Source organism: Cyprinus carpio, chromosome A13 (genome assembly GCF_018340385.1).
Source record: "Cyprinus carpio isolate SPL01 chromosome A13, ASM1834038v1, whole genome shotgun sequence".
Lineage (NCBI taxonomy): Eukaryota > Metazoa > Chordata > Actinopteri > Cypriniformes > Cyprinidae > Cyprinus > Cyprinus carpio.
In genome coordinates, this window is record NC_056584.1 from 24,513,396 (window position 1) to 24,528,646 (window position 15,251).

Here is a 15,251-nt window from a genome sequence, read left to right on the forward strand (position 1 = left end):
GCTACTAGGAACATTGTTGTTTATATATAAAGCCTCTTTCACTGTAAAATACACAGATAAGGTGTCCTGGGATCATTTGATTGTGGTTCATTCATACTGCCAGTGATTTTCCGGAATCTGTGTATGCGTTCACACACATCCCATAAAGACATGATGTGACGTGTTCTGTTTCACTTAAGCTGGCGAACGATCTCAGCTTCGACAATTTTACAACTCTGTTGCCATGACAAAGGAACATCATGAAAATAATGATTTAAACAGATTTACAGTTCACAAAAGTTTTAACCAATGAATGAATGCAATTTCTTTTATAAACTGAAAAGCATCAAATTTCTGCTTTAAAATTCTCCTAACCTTTCATCAGAAGTACCTTCTTGAAACCTTAAATTTCCCTCTCACTTATTTATTTACATACTTACAGTACTTTTTTGAAAATTCAAACAACTAACAACACCCCCAGATAACAATTTCATATAAAAACATGAATAACATATTAAATATCATTTAAATAACATCTTAATGCCAAAAATATTGTTGGTACAAATATATGGTTCATTTTCTTATTTTCCAGACAAAACAGGTTTAACAGATTCATTATCATCATTACATGGAAGACAGATGACAGAATGAATATTTAGCAGATAAATGCCTTTAAAATTTACTGTCTTTTTCTTACAAGAATATTGACCAAAATAGCAATGACTTATTCTGCACCACAACCATTTTTGTCCACTCAAACACTCTAACATGAGAATGACAATCCTCCTAATATAAATGACTAGCAAAAGGAAATAATGTTTCATAGCCTGCAGGCTAAAGAAACAGCAACAACAAAAAGCCCATCAAGACGTCTGACCCAAACTTACCGTTTCTACAGTACATACATCAACTCAGGACAGAAAACTGCACCTTGGCATCTTTACGGTACTAAAATGTGCCTGTTATGGGTAAAAACGGTACAAAGGTGCACCTTTTGAAAAGTTACCGCTCCAGTGACAGATTTTTTCTGAGGGTGTACTGTATATTTAGATGTTAACCCTCATCAATATCTAGTTTACTTGCTGCTATGTGCCTCGAACAAAACTCAAAGATCTGATCTTCAGTGACCAGTTCTTCCTCAAAAGCACTCATTGCATCAACCCTAAACCTTGTAAACATGACTTTGCTCCTGGAAGTCAGTCAGATGAAAGTGCAGTTTAAGTGCAGTGTGCATCAAACGGCCAGCGAAGAGACGGAGCGGCCTGCGAGGCTGAGACGAGTGATAACTAGTGGAAACATACGACGAACAGAGCATGTGATAAGCGGCAGAGGTGTATTCATTATTCCCAGCAAAAATGATTAACGCAGGCCAGATGTGTGTGTACATGAGGTTTTCATCATGAGGTGTCTCAGAATGGAGTTAATGATCAGAGACTTTCCCAGGATTTACACTGTTGATCTGCTGATCTGTTGATCTTGCCTATTGTAATATACCTGCACATACAATTGTCAATTTGTATACTGTTATTCCTTACCTACTTATTTGTATTTTTTATTCTTTTATTATGTGTTTTTTGTTCTGTCACTGTCATTCTGTTGCACTGCGGAGCTTCTGTCACTAAAACAAATTCCTTGTATGTGTAAACATACCTGGCAATAAAGCTCATTCTGATTCTGATTCTGATTCTGCTTCATCGTGGAGAGTTTCTCAGAAGAGAATGTCTGTGTCATGTTCCATCCCTTGAGTCCAAAGCAGGTGCAGGAGTGTCTCTCTCTCTCACACACACACACACACACACACACACACACACACACACAGCAACTAGCTTGGCACACAGGCAGGCAAGCATTAATTCTCTCTCGTTCATCAAGCACAAATCACAGCAAACAACGCCTAATCAATGAGCAGGCCTTATTGACAAACGTCAGCAGGAAGACACGAATGAACAAAGAGCTCAAACAGAACAAACAGGAGGAGGAAAGAACGAAACAATCATTCAGCCAGTGAAATCAGGTACACCTGCGTTCTTCTCTGAGGACAAGCACACACACGTGTACATGTTTGCATGGCCGTCGCTAATGGGGTGAGCAGTGAGAATGATTCTAGGGGTCCATGGGGGACCCCACAAATTTTCCAGTAGGATTTACTGTAGCAATTCAATGTCCTTTTTACATCATAACAAATTAAAAAAAAAAAATTCATATTCCATCCTCTATGTGATGCAAGTACTTTTAAAGGAACAGTGCACCCAAAAATGTAACTTGTTATTATTTATTCACCCTCTTGAATATATATAATAACATATATATAATAAGCACTTTAATTCACAGATTCACAAGTACAGATCTAATAAACTGGCTGAACATACACAAATAAAACTAAGAGCTATATGTTTTTAAAAGTAAATATAAAATAATTTCCAAGTAAACGAGGATAATCAACAAGAAAAAACTTCAATAGTGAAAAGTGGGCTCTATTTAGAAGAGTTCAAAAATAAAATTGCGGCAAACTACTCCTCCTGAGGATATGTGTGAGTCACACCATGGAGAGCATCTATTCGTGCTTTTCTCAAACACTGAGCGACGGGGACGTGGCCTGTTCTGCGTTTGTCCTCAGTGCTCTTGAAACACTTGTTGAGCTCTGATCAGATGTGTATTCATCAGTGTGTAAGAGGGAAACGAGAGTCAGACTGAGTCAGAGATGAGGAAGGAAACACACACTACTGAAGAGGAAGGATTGCTCACAGAATAAATGGCACAATCCATGAATACAGTATACTTTGGTGTGTTTTTATAAAGCATTATACAGACACAAATCACATAAATCAACAAAAATGGGTATTTTTGCACTTGTCCCACCTCAGAGGTCTTTCTTCTTGATCAGCCTTCTTGACCATATAATTCAATTAAAATCATACGAAAGAATCCTAACTTTGATTTATCTATTGACAATTGCTAATCAATTCACTGTAGCAGAATTAATTATAAAAAATGATTAATTCATATATTTTAAAATGCACAAATTATTGACTATTATAAACTAAGAGATATTAATCATTTACTCATTTTAATGACCAAAAATGTTTTATAACATAACTGTGTCCCACATTTTGTGCATGGATTAAGTAAATAAACTCATGCTATGGAATGACTGCTAAAAATTCAACTTTGTCATCATAGGAATAAATTACATTTGATTACAAAACAGTTATTTGAAACTGTAATAATGTTTCACAATATTACAGTTGCTTTGGTGAGCATAAGAGACATCTTTCAGAAACATTAAAAAAAAAAAAATCCTATGTTTATTTAATGGATATTGCTGGAAAAAAAAATCATTTTAAACTATATGGACAACCCTAAAAATATCAAACCTCTTAGAAACTAAACAGAAAATAAAGTATTTATATAATATAAATAATTGTTTAAATAATAATTACTTTGACCTCCTTAGACTGACAATGTTCTGACAGTTAACCACCTATTTTCGCTGATAATTTGTTGAACGTAAGCAACATATAGTAAAATCAACTGGTTATGGAGGAATACGATGAGAAGTCTTTGTGTTCATACTGAAATCTTTAAATTTGGATTCAGTCAGAGCTCACTTGCAGGTATCAAAAGACACAGTAAACAATAAATAATCTTAAACCTCCTGTGTAAAAAAAAAAAAAAAAAAAAAAACAATGGAAAATATTCATTAGAAAAAAATATATATCTATAGATTATTTAATATTTTTGAGTGATCTCACACCCCTATATCCCCAAATCGCACACACACACACGCCCCAGTTCTGCTGCACAAAAACACACACACAACACACACACATCACCACACAAATAATGCAGACACACACACACACGCCCCAGTTCTGCTGTGTAATGATGCTAAAGCATTAATAATGCAGAGCTGTTTGTAGGAGGTGCTGTTTACTCTGCATGGAGAACAAGAGGGAACGAGAAAGAAAAAAGTGAACTGTACAGAGAAGTTTAGGTAAAGAATCACTGATCGAGGTGAGGAACGCGTGAGCTGAAGGCAAGAAACGTCTGAGGAAGAAGCACTGACAGGCAACAGCAAGAACAAACAGATTATAGATGAATGATGCTGCTCTGAAAGACTGATGGACACACAGACAGGAAAGAGAAAAGGAGAATCTGTGGGCCGACGACTCTTTCTTCCTGCAACCAGGCAACATGCTTCATTCCAAAAAGTTACGCTGCCTCTGTCATGCAAAGCAAGCTGCTCATGTGAAGCGTTCCCTGTACATATGTCAGTTCTGTGGGTTGTCATTACCTCATCATGATCTCATCGTAGCCTCCTTTGGCCGTGTACGGGCCGTCAGATGCTTGGAGCTACTGAAAGCATGTGACCGCATTGTAAACACATGCGAGGGGGTCCGGGTTTGGCTGCTAAACTTTAGGAACAGACCCCTGCTGGTAGATACCACAACTACATATGTAAAAAGCATATTTTTCTACTGATGACCACTCAAAATTGGTCATGAGTTTTGACTAAATAAAATAAAAGCAAATAAATACAGTACAAATACAAATGTTGCTTCTACTTTGTTTACTGAAAATAAAATCTAATCAACCATCAGGATTTTATCCCGAATCCCCATGATCTCATTGCAAGACTCTTACCTTTTGACCACATAAACATTTAACCTTATAATACAGTTTTATTATTATTACTATTATTATTATTTTATTTAATCTGCCTTTGCAATGTAAAACCAGCCATTCCAGAAATATGAGAAATAAACAAATTAAAAATAAAATAAAGAAATTATTCCAGATATTAATAGATGATGGGTGACAAACTGAATGGAAAGGCAATTGAATGACAATCCTATGAATGACAGACTTCAGTTTCTATTTATAAAGTTTTCTGATAAACGGGGACAAACAGCAGCCATCTTTATGTCAAACCCTTTATTCCAGTCCACACACAAAGTACTGGGTAAAGCTAAATGGTGGAAATATGTTTCTCACAGATGATGCCATGGTCAGGTGAAGGTTACACGTACACCAGTCATATACAGTAAACCCTCTGTCTATATACTCCTGTCTCTCTTCATGACATTTCCACCACATCACTTCCTGAACAAATATCTGCCAGTACCTCACTGCCTGAAACTGATGTTTTTCCCTCAACCACAAAAATACATACACACCTCAAACACATGTACTGTAAGAGATGAATGAGAGGAGCTGTGTTGTATTATTGAACACAAGAGCTGGTCTGAGAGAGAGAGAAAGAGAAAGAGAGAGAGAGAATTGAGAATTAGGTTCTGTCTCTTCAGAGAATTCTGTTTTTATATTGAAATATGCTGTACCAGACATCTGCTGTTTTGAACAAAACTTTTTCGAAAACAAACTAACAAGTCAGGAAACACAATGACAAATCAAGTCAAGTCAAGTCAAGTCTGCTTTATTTTAAGTTCTTCCACATGTACAGTACATACATACAGAGAATTGAAATTGCGTTACTCTCAGACACTTGGTGCATACAGATAACACTAACAGTAGAACATTAAATACAGATAAAATATAAAGTACAAAGTACAATTATACAAATTTACAAATAGCTCATATAAAAAGAAAGATAAGTAAAGCAGCACAAGGCACATGGCAGAAAGAGTGCAAACCAGTGAAGTAAATAAACAGTGCAGATATAATGATTGTAGTGCAAAGAGCTTATTCAGTCTGATTAAAGTGTCAAAAATCTTATAGAGCAGTTTTTTATTTAAACTGACAGAAGAGGTAGTTGAATGAGGTCAGTTAAATGCTGAATGAGCTAGTGAGCAGACCAATGCTGCACAAAGTGTCTGGTGCAGGTCTCAGCGTGTAGTGGGAGCTGGGAGGGGACTGAGGTTCGGAGTTCAGTGGTGCATGGGGAAAAAGAGGGGAGGGGGGGCAAGGTCGGGAGGGAGTTCAGCTTCCTGACAGCCTGAAGAATGAAGCTGTCCTTCAGTCTGCTGGACCTTGCCTGGACTCCGCTAATCAGACAAACTTGAAGAGGTATGTATAGTTTGAGACAGCACCGTTGGTTTGGGACTACTCACCGCCGACAGGATGAGACATCTGTCAATCAACGTATACAGAAAGAACCAGCTTAAGAAAAGCAGAGTCCTGGTAAAAAGTTTGGAGATGGTCTTAAAGTAGCTCAGTTTAAATGTATTGTATGAATTGCGCTTACTATGGAATAAAACATATGTCAGTGCAGGTGGTTAAGCGTGCAAATAACCTTGGTTTTTTGACATGATTGACCGGGGTTCGATCCCACCTTTTCCAACGTTTGTTTTTCACATTGAAAATGCATTTAAATTTCAATAAAAATGAAGGAAATAATCAAAAAGGTGAAAATAAAGTATAGCCCTTGGGTTTTTTTGATGTATTGGGAGGGTTTTCAATCCCACCTTTTGCCATCCATTTTTTAATTCACATTAAAATTATAATTTACACTCAATACTTTATTATTGCATACTGTTTTGTAAAGGTAAAACAACACTGAAGGCGGATAAGGGCCACTATTTGTAGGGAGGGCTTTATTGTACCAATAAGGTACAATCCTGCTATTTTAACATAATGTAAATAGGTATTTGCACTTAGTGTAAATAGAATATTGCTAAAAATACTGCTATTTTCACCTAGTGCTATTTTCACGCTTAACCACCTGCACCACTGGAGCTGATAAATTTCAGCCGCCATTAAAGTGTTGACATATGTTGGAAAGCGGAGTTACTGTCAATAAGGCAGGTTATTTGCACAAAGTGTAAATAGACACTCCTTATGTTTTATTCTATAGTAAGCACAATTCATACAATACATTTAAACCGAGCTACTTTAAGACCATCTCCGAACTTTCTCCCTGCTGTTCTTAAGCTGGTTGTTTCTGTATACGTTGATTGACAGATGTCTCGTCCTGTCAGCGGTGAGTAATCCCAAACCAATGGCACTGTCTCAAACTATACCTACCTCTTCCGGTTTGTCTGATTTGTTGTTGTGTTTGTTGACTTGTTATTTTGTTTTCAAATTTGTCATTGAATTTTTCATTGTGTTTTCTGACTTGTTATAATGTTTTCTGAATTGTTGTTGTGTTTTCTGAATTGTTATTTTGTTTTTTAGATTTGCATTTGCGTTTGCAATTTGTTATTTTGTTCCAGAATTGTAATCTGTTCTGCATTTCTTGGCCACCGTACAAAACCTTAGTGTGGTGAGAAAGAAAGAAATGAAAGAAACAAAAAAGTGATGCTGTAAACAATCGTACACTAAAAATAAAGCCTCTTTGTGTAATATTTGCATATAGTTGTGACTGGTTACAGATTACCGTAAAATTATTTTTAAGACTGAACATTGCTGACATTTTCAAATACTCAAGTACTAGTTCTGATCTCTAATCAGTTCACAATGTATGCCTTTGTCTTTGCAAATGCTTTTAAAACGCTTCCTTGTTTGACTCAGGGTTATGAAGCTGTGTTCAAGAGTGTTTGATGTGATCAGCACTAGCACTTGAGTATTTGAAAGCGACAAATAAAATCAGGATATATAACTCACACTATCAGAAAAAATTGCAAATATTGTAGTTTTAAACTGCAGTGGTCCTCAAACCTTTTTGGTCACCCTACCCCATTAAAATCTGGCATAGACACGTTTAGTGTTGCTGTTGAAGGGAAGTGGCGATCTTGTATGAAGGGCTTGATGAGACAGTGCAGAGTCAACAGTCTGAAGAAAAAAGCCACTATTTGCAACAAGTAGAAACTTGAATGCTGCCGCCACAGCTATCTTCATTGGCGTTTGGTGCCACTTTATAAACTTGAATGCTGCCGCCACAGCTATTTTCCTGCAGTATCTGTGAGCCCTACACTTTGAGAACCACTGCCTCAAAGTAATAATATTCATACTTTAAGCACTAATACGTACCCTTTAAGCAACTCATTTGCATCCTTTAGAGGAAGATAAGGCACAACGGTGTACCTTTGAGGGTACTGCCCCTCTAAAAGCAGTTGCACCCCTAAAGTTACCATTTTTACTATTTTCTCTGACAGTGCAGAATATCATGAAATGCCCTTGGTCTTTTTGGACAGTCTTTGATGGTATTTTCGTCCCCCTGCCCAGATTCTCATGCATTAGTCAAAGCATGCCAACTGTTCACTCTCACAAAGTCTTTGTCATGTCCGCCTGTGGACACACACATCACCTTCTGTCCATTCACACTGCACACAACCCACACTTCTTTGTGTCTAAGTCACCATTCAATGCTGACCTATATCCAAACATAAACCAGGTGAAAAAATACGCTCTGAGTTGCTTTCAGTGTCATAAAATTCAGCTTCAGGGCAGATCTCCATCGATCCATGGGAGAATCCTCTCCGCTGACACATACACAGCATGGGCCGCTAAAGCTAAAATAAAACTGCAGTCGCCATAGGGCAAACATACTGACACACAGGTTAATAGAATTTTAGCACAGAGACAAACACACACACATCACAACTACACAGTGAATAAGCAGAAGCAGAGACAGTGACAGAGGCAGAGAGCTGTAGAGAAACACAGTACAGATGGGAAGAGGAAGATGAAAAGAGTGACAAAGCAGAGAAGAGGGAGACAGTGCACGACAGGCCATGAGAAAAAAGCCAGTGAGAAAGATAGTCTGATGAGATAGTAATGAAGTCAATCTTCTGCATGGAGAAACAGACTTATTCAATGAGAAGAAAGAGCGAGAGAACTGAGAGGTGGAACATAGAACAATTTCAACAAAATATTCAGGTCATATTTCATCTTAAAATTAACAGAAAAAATATGATTTGCTAAAAGAAAATATGAAATGCAGTTCACAATCATAAAATTTTTTCCAATTATTTAGGGCAAGGATTTTTAAGTTGGCTGAAAAGGAAAGTTATTAACAGGTTATTTATGCACCATAAGAACAGAAACATTATATAATAAAGTATACAGGGTCATTATTTAAGTTGATTTTTAGTAGCTTTTTCCAAAGTTAATTACAAAAATTATTAATAATTCTTTTTTTAAGTTAAAATGACACTTTTTGACTATTGTAACATAATGAAAAAATCAGCATAGCCATTGAAAATAACAGGAATTACCAAAAAAAACGAATAATAATAATAATAATAATAATAATAATAAATAAATAAAAAGTTAAATATCCAGACATTTTTAGGCAGGGAAAAGTGCTTAATTATGTAATTACTGTCACAATAAAAAAAAAAAGTTCTGAACAATATGCCACACGGTCACAATATATCACCAAATACCGACAAAAAAGGTCTCAACAATATGCTTCATTTACTTTACAAATAATAAAGAAGAATAAATGTTAATATATAAAATAAAATACAATACAATAAAATCCTAGATGACCTGGAAATATTTTGTGAGATTAACCCAGTAAATGTAAAACATCTTAACACAGATTAAAGTCATGATCACAGAGAGTTAACAGCCACCATAGAGCAGACATAAAGTGTGAAGAGGAGTGCGTCTGAAGTCTCTCTCACTCTGGGGCTTTGCCACCCTTAATTAACCGAGCTGGCATTCTCTCTCTCTCGCACCATAAAGATGAAAACTTACTCCACTCCCAGCAAGGAGGCCTTCACAACAAAACTAAACTTGGTGCACTCACATGACTAAAAGTAATAAAGACTAAAAAGGTCAGTCAACATTGTCTTACAACGATTGGGGTAGAAACGCATGGCATGACATTAATTTTAAAAGTCAGGTGAGATGGTGTGTGTGTGTGATGAGATAAGAAGATAAGAAGACGAGGGTGTGAGAGAAAGACACAGGCACTCACAAAGACGTCATCCAGCTACAAATAAAGTAATAAAGTAATTGAATAGTGTGAGTGGAATACAACTGAATTATGTACAATCCACATAAGCAGAGGCAAATATCACATTTGCATTCTTTATTTCTTAAGTATATGGAACTAAAACACAGCTGCTTTTACACAAAGATTGATGTATTGATGTGATGCAATGCAGATATCACTGAAATCCCACCAAAACGCAATGTCTTAATCATATCTGTGACATCACGACTTTACACCCCCAAAAAATGATGGAGATCCTACAGAGAGTGAATCCTTAGAGTTCACCGTTAACTTGGTATTCGAGCTTTTAAAGTCTCAAAACAACAAATAACAAACCAAAAAGCCTTTTTTTCAACATGGCATAATGTTCCAGAGGCTTTAAATGTTCTCTCAATATGACAAACCGAGACAAGTGTTTCACTCTTCACCGCACATTTAATTGAGCTCTTTAAGTCCTTTCACAAACTGACAGTAAGTGCAGTAAATGCAGAGGGTACACCAATATAAAAAGATTAATTATGCAAAGAAGAAATGATTTTTGGCAAGCACCGAGGTGAATGAGTGTCATCCTGGAGAGAAATTACTGCACATTTATGCGAACGCGACCTTGCAGAAAAATAAATGGGGAAAAATTGTGCTTACTATAATCATGAAGTATTTATCCGATTACTATAATCATGAAGTATTTATCCTACTTGATAATCTAATTGATCTAACTGAACAGAGTCGTTGAGTTTGTGTTAATAGATTGATATCGCTCTGCAAATCTGTCATATACCTGCTTGTGATGACCTACCACTAGTTTAATCGGCGTAGCACATCTCATAAAACAGAAATAACAATGTCGGAATGCTCACTGCAATAAATATGCTGAAAACAATGGTGGCACAGTCTTGCCATGTTGCAAATACCATTATTCTCAATATCCTGCATCAGAATGCCCTGCATCCACTGTAGCATAACTTGTGAGGTGAGACTAACCCACCAAACCCCTTACCTTAACATTAAAAAGATGCATATTTTCTCCTTACCGTAAACTCCTTGCGTTCGCACGTAGCGATGGAATACAGAAAATAATAAAATCCAGAAAAGCTCCATCTTCAGGTGCGATCCCTCATTACCTGTGGGGAAAACCACGAAAGCACACAATCACTGCACAGGACACCACAGCACAGCACGAGCTCAGCATTAAAATGAGTGCTCCTGCAGCCAGAATCATGCCATCATCATCATCATCATCATCATCAGAGATTAAAGTAGCCTAACAAAACATTATTCACCAGTTGAAGTATTTTTATCCCTCATTGTCCCAGTGCATGCATGCATGGGGGGTTAAGAACAGACAATTCATTTGCCAAACCTTGGATTATCTGCAGATTACAGGAGCTGTGCTATTGTTTGATGGGATTGAACACAGCAATCATGAGTTATTTCTGAAATTGGTGGGCGGTTAAGGAAGATCAAATATGTGATTTATTAAACCTGACCGGAATCCAGTATCACACTGGTCAGATCAAGAAAGACATGCATTCAACTATTCAACTTTTTGCTGGAAAGCCAAGCTTTATTTTGGCACACAGCAGCTTTTTTTCTAGCTCTTGGAATTTCTTGGACTAGTATCAAACCAGCTACCAGCAGGTAACACCACTTTAGGGTGGTCAAACTGATTTTTGGAAAATGGTAGCTGGTAAGGTAAGGCTAATGGCCATCTTAAAATTTGTTTCATTTGAACATCAAATAGAGCATTAAGTAACTTCAATTTCCGCTCTAGGGTCCCAGGCAGAAGACTGACAAAAATAATTAATGACATTATTTAGCACTTTATAGATGTACAAAACACTAATATTTCACACACACACACACACACACACACACACACACACACACACACACACACACACAAATATTAATGAATCTCAACTAGGGTTACAAAAAGGGTGAACATTTCCAGGAAATTTTGGAAATATTCCAGAAATTTTGAAAACTTTGCAGGGTTTTTTGGAATATTCCTGGGATTTTTGGAAAGTTTCAACAATAGAAAAATCTCTAAAGAAGTTCTTCAAAAATAGTCATTACTACAATACACTACAATACTTCACTATACACAAATATTAGCAAGTGGGCTATAATCTGAATACGCTCCATGACATTCACTAAATCACTTAAAATAAAATTCAAACGTTTTCTGTGATATATTTGTTCAACTGGACCTCTCAAATAAAGTGATCACAGTAGTACTTCTGTTTTGTCCTTGTTCAGTTCTATAGGCCTACTTATCCTAAAGGAAAGTCCTCGCGCAGCGTACTGTTGCTACAGTAACCGCCTCACGCACCGCGACTCCGTTACTAATATGCTACTAACTTGTAAGTCTTACTTTTGTGGTCATTAAAGTAATGTGCACGTATGCTTTTAAGACCCCCAACCATTTATGACTTTTTCGAAGGTTCAACCCTTCATTAAGAGTGCGCCGAGCCCCCCGATGTCACCCCCTTTCCGGCAGGACCGAACCTGTGGTAAGTGTACTAGAAATGGTTTTGGATCAAAGCGCCACCTCAGTGACAGATCCGTATAATAATTAAAGAGTCCTGCGAGATTCACGGCTGAATTTCTCCACAGTCTGGAGTTTAAATGCATGAACACTTAGGCTTTGTTACACATTTATCAGCTTTCAGGGCTAAAATCACACTCAAAGTTCTCTCGTGTCTGTATGCGCTATAAAAAGTGAGAATGTGCGGCAACTTCTACCTAATTTTAATGTTAAAATTAACTTGATGTCATTTACGCAGTCACGCTGAATAAAAACCATGTTCATTTCAACGAAGCGCATTTTAGGATATCTCTCACAAAACCTATTTCTACTGTATGCACACTCGGGTGTGGACATCGAGCGTTCACATTTAGACTGTTTCAGACACTCAAAGCTCTTTCAAGAATAAAATATTCCGATATAAAGTAGCGCTTACCTTTTCTTTGTTGGGGTTCAGCCTGTAGATCGCTGCCTTTCGAAATAATTCCCTTAGAAAAGAACGACTTTCAGCAGAACAGAGTTCCAGGTGTTTAGTTTGTTGCGCGTTCAGCAGGAGCGCACCGATGTCTCTCCGTCCAGAAAATGAAGAGAAAATTCCAACACATTCTTCCAGGCAACTTCAACTGATGTGAAACTGTTGAAGGCGGCACGCGTGCACATATCCAGTCGGCGAGATCGTGGAGAGCAGCAGTCCGATGCGATGCGATCTCTGTGAGTGACTGGTTGAAACTCTTGAGCTGTGGTGTCCTTCTATCAGATGCGTGCTCATCGATGTCTCTCTCAAGAGTGGGGCGGATGGAGAGTGTGCAGATGCGCGCTCTGGGTGATGCGCGTCTCGCTTCTGGAGAGCCTCTGCGTAAAGCTTGTCCAGCTCTGGTCTCGGTAATGACTGGGTTTATCAGAAGGGACCGGGGTCTAAACTGTGTAAACTCTCGGCTTTTTCCAATAGTATTTTGGTGGAATCTCCAGCCAATTAAAGCGGAGCGGCTGCGAACGGAGGACTCGCCCCGGATCCCGGAGGACCAATTAAATAAGAAAGAGGAAGAAAAAAAACCTCACAATGTCTCTGCCACCCTCCTCTTTAATCCCCTCTCTCCTCCTCCCGCTTTCTACTCCATCTCCCCTTCCATCAGTTTCTCGGTGTCTGGCGTCACTGATGGTGCGAACACTTTTTGAACTAAAGCGCGCTGATGCTCTTGACCGATAGGTGGCGTGTTTGAGCTAATTATAATTCCAGAGAGCGCTCGCCATCACCCTTGCCCTTCTTCGTGACGAAAAAACAAATTGTGCATCAGGTCGGGCTCAGCTATTATATCAAGACATCATGTTTGGTGTCAGTGTTTCCTTTGGTTTTGTTTCGGGGGGAAACTAACTAAAATATGTCTAGGTCACATTTCACCCTAGAATCAAAAGAAAAAGATAGAATTATAAAATAAAACATTTATAATTATATTTTGCCTAAAAAATTACTTTCATTATTTAATGGCATTTTTTATCCAAATTCTCATGTTTGTATGCATTTTATTATTATTATTTATTATTATTATTATTATTTTTTTTAATCATCATTAAAAGGCAGTACAACAAGCTTTCATTGCTTCAAGTAAAATAAACGTCTTATTTCAAAAACATTTGTTTTGGGTTTAAAATATAAACTGGACGGGGGGGGTAATTTTTTTTTTTTTGGGGGGGGGGGGGGTAAAGAAAAAAACAGAACTATAAAAAATATATTTATAAATATATTTACATAATAATGACTATATTTTTAATTATTTCATGACAAATTTTCTCTAAATCCTCATTAATCTTAACAACCATAAATAAAACAAAAAATAACAGAAACGTAAAATTTTACTTAGTTTTAATTATTTAAACTACTAATGTATTAAATATATAATAAATGAAAAAAACCATAATAATAATAATAATAATAATAATAATAATTTAGTTAGTTAGTTAGTTAGTTAAATAATTTGTATTACAGTAATTTGGGGGTCAAATATGTTTAATTGCCGTGAAAATAATGTTTCAGTTTTGGTTGTATATAATATGCTTTAATATTTAAAATATGAAGTAAAATATGGTTTCTTATTTTCTGTAAATGTATGGCGCATTCAGTATCTCAGAATGAACACACATTATCATCAAACACGGTAACCTTGGAATAAATAACACCACTGACAGAGCACTGTAAAACACATTTTGACAGCTAACCTAAAAATCCTTCAGATAATCTCTAAACTAACTGTTTGTTTGTTTGTTTGTTTGTTTGTTTGTTTGTTTGTTTGTTTGTTTGTTTCAGAGTCAAAAATATAACTAGCTATGAATGAAACAACCTGACTATATTAAATTACAGCAAAGAAAGTCATATGTGACACTGGCCCACAAAACCAGTCTTAAGGGTCAATTTTTTTGAAATTGGGATTTATACATCATTTGAGGGTGCAAAAAAAAAAATCTCCTTTTAAGTTGTCCAAATGAAGTTCTTAGCAATGCATATTACTAATCAAAAATGAAGTTTTGATATATTTATGGTAAGAAATTTACAAAATATCTTCATGGAACATGATCTTTACTTAATATCCTAATGATTTTTGGCATAAAAGAAAAATCTGTAATTTTGAACCATACAATGTATTTTTGGCTATTGCTACAAATATACCTCAGCGACTTAAGACTGCTTTTGTGCTCCAGGGTCACATATTAAGGTTCAGATTATAGGTAGAAAAATGTGCGTCTCTGTAGACAAAACAGCAAAAAAAAGAAAAAAAAAAAGAAAAGAACAGTCACTTTTAAAGTGCTCAAAAAGAATGCCAGACTCAGTAGTGGCATTTTTAGCTCAGAAACACTCTCTGCCTGTCACAGTGTGCTGACCTGTCTTAAAGTGCAGGGTTTTGCAAGAGA

General features: G+C 36.7%; 1 protein-coding gene across 1 annotated transcript in view; it reads right to left on the minus strand.

Annotated features, from left to right (window-relative positions):
• LOC109081570 (MAM domain-containing glycosylphosphatidylinositol anchor protein 1-like) overlaps positions 1 to 13,592 on the minus strand; it is a 179,705-nt gene extending 166,113 nt beyond the window's left edge. The window contains exons 1-2 of the mRNA XM_042769445.1: positions 12,784 to 13,592; positions 10,852 to 10,941 (exon numbers count right to left, since the gene is read on the minus strand). Of these exons, the coding sequence (XP_042625379.1) occupies positions 10,852 to 10,918 (67 nt within the window). The 5' untranslated portion in view covers positions 10,919 to 10,941; positions 12,784 to 13,592. The remainder of the gene's footprint in view (positions 1 to 10,851; positions 10,942 to 12,783) is intronic.
• Positions 13,593 to 15,251: the final 1,659 nt, after the last annotated feature.